This window comes from Sinocyclocheilus anshuiensis, unplaced genomic scaffold, assembly GCF_001515605.1.
Source record: "Sinocyclocheilus anshuiensis isolate Anshui unplaced genomic scaffold, SAMN03320099.WGS_v1.1 scaffold791, whole genome shotgun sequence".
NCBI lineage: Eukaryota > Metazoa > Chordata > Actinopteri > Cypriniformes > Cyprinidae > Sinocyclocheilus > Sinocyclocheilus anshuiensis.
Genome location: NW_015549595.1, coordinates 166656 through 171530, shown reverse-complemented (window position 1 = coordinate 171530; position 4875 = coordinate 166656). Strand labels below are relative to the sequence as shown.

Genomic DNA, 4875 nt, shown 5'->3' with positions numbered 1-4875 from the left:
TTATTTAGAATTTTCTTTTACATTGTGGCATTTCACAACAAGACAGATTAAGACAGTTTAACCAATAGTTTGATTCAGAGGTATCAATATATGAAATGGAGTGATGCCTCTATACTATCAAAATTAGAGCGTCTACTTCAACTGCTCAATATTTGAAACTATAGCAAAGGAGATTGAGTGGAAACAAGAAAGTGTGGAAATAAGAGTTCATATGTACATGAAAAAGGAAAATAAAAAACCTCAAGGCAAAGTATAAAGAGGCGAATATTGCAAATTAAATTGATGATAAAGGTGGACTATCACATATGGCCCACATTCATCTGCAAAGTGAACATAGCCTTTATTTCCCAGAGATATATATTTTCTTCAGTTTTTTCACCCTCAAATTGGCTTCCTCCAGAGTGAAATTGCTCACAATCTCTTTACCAAATGAGTTTGCAAATGACGTTTCAGGTCTCTTTGATATGTGAATCTATTATCACACTGAAGACACTTGAAAGGCTTCTCTCCAGTGTGAATACTTATGTGAGTTTGAAGGTTTCCTTTTTGTGAGAAGCTTTTTCCACACTGAGGGCAGATGAAAGGCTTCTCTCCAGTATGAAGTCTAATGTGAGTGTTGAGGCTTCTTTTATGCATGAAACTCTTTCCACACTGATGACATATAAAACAGTCCTCTTTTGAGTGAATCCTCGTGTGTTGATTAAGCATTTCTTTACAATTGAATCTCTTTCCACACTGACCACATATCCAAGGCTTCTCTCCTGTGTGAATGTTCATGTGAGTCATAAGACTTTCTTTTCTTGAGAAGCTCTTCCCACACAGTTTGCAGGTGTAAGGGGTCTCTCCAGTGTGAATTATCATGTGGGCATTAAGGTTTCCTTTAAGTGTAAAACTTTGTCCACACAGTTTGCAGATGTAAGGCTTCTCTCCAGTGTGAACTCTCATGTGGGCTTTAAGGTTTTGTTTTTGATTGAAAGTTTTTCCACACTGTTGGCAGCTGAAAGGCTTCTCTCCAGTGTGAACTCTCATGTGGACTTCAAGGTTTTGCTTATAAGTGAAATTCTTACCACACTGACAGCAGGTGAAATAACTGTTAGATTCAGTCTTCTGACCTCTTTTTTGTGAGGAAGTCTTTTCAATCTTTGAGGATTTTTCTCCTCTCTTGAAATCCTGACGTTTCTCATCCTGATTTTTCAGTTCTTCTTTCAAACTCTCCTCTTTCAGTGCCATCAGGTCTAAAGCAAAAAAAAACAAAAAACTCCGACATTAAAGCATTAAAAGCAACATAAGGAATCAAAGCCAACACTAAAAGAATTCTCAGAATCTCTCCTTAACATTGTTTGAAGTTTTTTTTGTCATATTCTGAAGAAAGTACTCCAATAAAGCTGACCGTTATCAAATCCCTTATAACTTGTCCCAGGAGAACTGGATTATTGTAGACCAGAGGCTCTCAAACCTGTCCTAGAGCACCCCAAGCACTGCACGTTTTGTATGGCTCTTTGTATGTCTTTTACAAACCCAATTCAGGTCTTGCAATATCTAATAATGAGTTGAATCAGGTGTGTTAAATGAGGGAGACATACAAAATGTGCAGTGCTGGGGGTGGTCCAGGACAGCTAGACCAATCTCAAAGTTTCCATTTATTTCTAAAATATTAGAAAAATTGTGTCCTCTCAACTATGTATTTTGCTGATAAACATTATTTCAATCAGGATTTAAGCCCATCATAGCACAGAAACTATGCTTATTAAAGTTACATTTCTATTAAATCACCTGACAACAACATTCTCTTTGATAGCATGCGGATTATGTTGGCATTTGTGAACAAGTACTAGCATGGTTTAGGACAAGGGTGTCCAGTCCTGCTCCTGGATGTCCAGCACAGGTTAACTCCACCCAGCTCTGAAACATTTGCCTGGATGTTTCTAGTCAGTCTTAAGAACTTGACTAGCAGGTGTGTTTAATTAGGGTTGGAGCTTAACTCTGCAGGACAGTGGCCTTCCAAGAGCAGATTGGACACCCCTGATTTAAGAGACGTCTGAAAAGACATCATATCAAACACAAGTATGGAGTGCCACAGGACTCAGTATTAGGTCCTCTGCTTTTCTCCTTGTATACACTTCCCCTAAGGGACATTATCATTATTAGTTTTTACTGTTATGATAATGACACATTTTCTTGCACCCTGACAAAACTTCACGTCTCCAAGTTAACAGAGTGTATTATTAATGTAAAATATGGTATGAATAGTAATTTCTTTCTAATAAATTCTGCCAAACAGAAACATTAATTATTAAATCAAAAACCTCTAAACTTAAGCTGCTAGATCTCAATTTATGTACTGCACAGAGAATAAACTATTACTGACAAACAGCATTTGTACAATTCAAATGAAATGAAAGACACTGTATTTAGGTGGACAAATCTATTGCAGCATGACTTTCAAAAAGGATTTTCATAAAACTCTTAAATATGGACTATAAATACATTGTATGACTTTCTGTTACAATGTAACTTCCTGTAAAGCTGCTCCGGTACAATGAATATTGTGGAAATGCTATACAAATTAATAAGACCGACCTAGCATCGACCAACTATTTTATTTGATGTGAAACAAACATTCACACATATAGAAATTGTTAATAATAATAAATAATTGTTAATTTTTTTTGTTTGATTATATTTTAAAAGTAAATATTTTATGCCTTCATCTTATTAACACTGTTGATTATACATATGTATTAAATCATACATCCCAAAAAAATAAAAATTAAAACGGGCAACACAGAATTTCTAAAAATAAAAGAAAGAGGAAGGAAGGAAAGAAAAAGCATTTAATAGGGCCCTATTACTACAAAAATGATAATAAATAGTTACATTTGATAAGTTTAATGATTTCAGTTAATTAGATGTGCTTTTTGATTACTACAACTTAATTTAACCATTAAAACAGAGTCCAGAAGAAGAAGAAGAAAAAAAGGAATCAAGAAAATTTAAAAGGGAGGTTCCAATGGCATCTAAGAGTACAAATTGTTGTAAGCATATGCTTAATAAATGTTATAATTATGAGGGGATCCTTGGAAAATGTTCTCCACTGTATGGGTTCCCTGGCCCCAAAAAGTTTGAGAACACCTGGTGTTGATACATGTTCTATTTATCTTGTTAGTGGTTTAATGGATCATAGTTGATCCGTGATCAATACGGACCAGGCCCGATGGTTCGGCACGCATGTGTTTCGCTGATTAATTGCAAAATTTAACCATCATAGAGTGAAAGTTTATCATTCGTACGTGTTTTGTATTGCCAATTTACACATACAAGCGATTTGAAACCATTCCAGCTCTAGAAGAGGCGAAAGAGAATTTGATTCGTTGTGCGCTGTTTTCTGTGCGCACAGCCGCCGCAGACACGCAAAGCAAAGAAATCGGACGTGTATCAGTGTGTTGGATCCGTGCAGTCAGTCTTAAAGGGTCAGCAGCCTATAAATACCTGCTGCTGTCTATTCCCCGGTTTCATAGACAAGGCTTAAAGGTGTAGTTCACCCAAAAAAGAAAATTCTGTCATTATTTACTTACCCTCATGTCGTTCTAAACCCGTAAGACCTCGTTCATCTTCGTAACACAAATTAAGATATTTGTGAAGGAATCTGAGAGCTTTCTGACCCTCCCATAGACAGCAAGGGTCCTTACACGATCAAGGTCCAGAAATGTAGCAAGGACATTGGAAAAATAATCCATGTGACATCAGGGGTTCAACCGTAATTTTATAAAGCTACGAGAATACATTTTGAGTGCAAAAGAAAAAAAAATAACGACTTTATTCAACAATTCGTCTCCTCCGCATCACCCTAGCACCACGTGGATACTCTCCAAAATAGCGCTAGGGTGATGCGGAGGAAACGAATTGTTGAATAAAGTCGTTTTTTTTTTAATTTTGTGCACAAACAGTATTCTCGTAGCTTTGTAAAATTACGGTTGAACCCCTGATGTCACAGATTATTTTACCGATGTCCTTGCTATGTTTCTGCACCTTGATCGTGTAAGGACCCTTGCTGTCTATGGGAGGGTCAGAGAGCTCTCAGATCCCATCAAAAATATCTTAATTTGCGAACGGAGGTCTTACAGGTTTGGAACGACATGAGGGTGAGTAATTAATGACAACATTTCCATTTTTGGGTGAACTATCCCTTTAGGCCTAGTCCCAGACTAAAATATAAGTCTGACTGTTTCAACTGAAAGAAACTTGCACTGATTGATCTTAAAATATGTCAGTGCCCTTGTAAGTCTCAAGATGCACACCAGTAATGTTTTTTCTAAATCATGTTTATAAAAATGACTTAAATGTCCTAATTGAACTATGGCCGAATACTGGTTTAGTCTTAGCCCTGTCTGTGAAACCAGGGGTGTATTCCAGAAAGTAGGTTCAACAAACTCCAAGTTAAAACTTGAACTCTGAGTTGACTTACCCTGAGATGGGAAACTCTGAGTTTTCGGTTTCAGAACAGCTGAATTGAGTTAGTTCAATTCACTCTGAGTATGTTGACTCTGAGTTTAGCGCGTGCACCATGACTATGAAAAGCCATGATCAATGGAGCTCCGAAATTAAAAAAAAAAAGTGAGTGACATGACATGTGGCCAAGTATGGTGACCCATACTCGGAATTAGTGCTCTGCATTTACCCATCCAAAGTGCACACACACAGCAGTGAACACACACACACCGTGAACACACACCCGGAGCAGTGGGCAGCCATTTATGCTGTGGCGCCCGGGGAGCAGTTGGAGTTCGGTGCCTTGCTCAAGGGCACCTCAGTCGTGGTATTGAAGGTGGGAGAGAGCACTGTACATTCACTCCCCCCACCTACAATCCCTGCCGG

The 4875-nt window shown here is 37.7% G+C and overlaps 1 protein-coding gene across 2 annotated transcripts in view; it reads right to left on the bottom strand.

The window, feature by feature from the left end:
- The window catches only part of LOC107658374 (gastrula zinc finger protein XlCGF8.2DB-like), a 49246-nt gene continuing 44371 nt past the window's right edge, over nucleotides 1-4875 (bottom strand). For both annotated transcript variants that reach the window (XM_016446887.1, XM_016446888.1), the window contains exon 4: nucleotides 1-1235. In XM_016446887.1, coding sequence (XP_016302373.1) covers nucleotides 412-1235 — 824 coding nt within the window. In that variant the 3' untranslated portion in view covers nucleotides 1-411. The remainder of the gene's footprint in view (nucleotides 1236-4875) is intronic.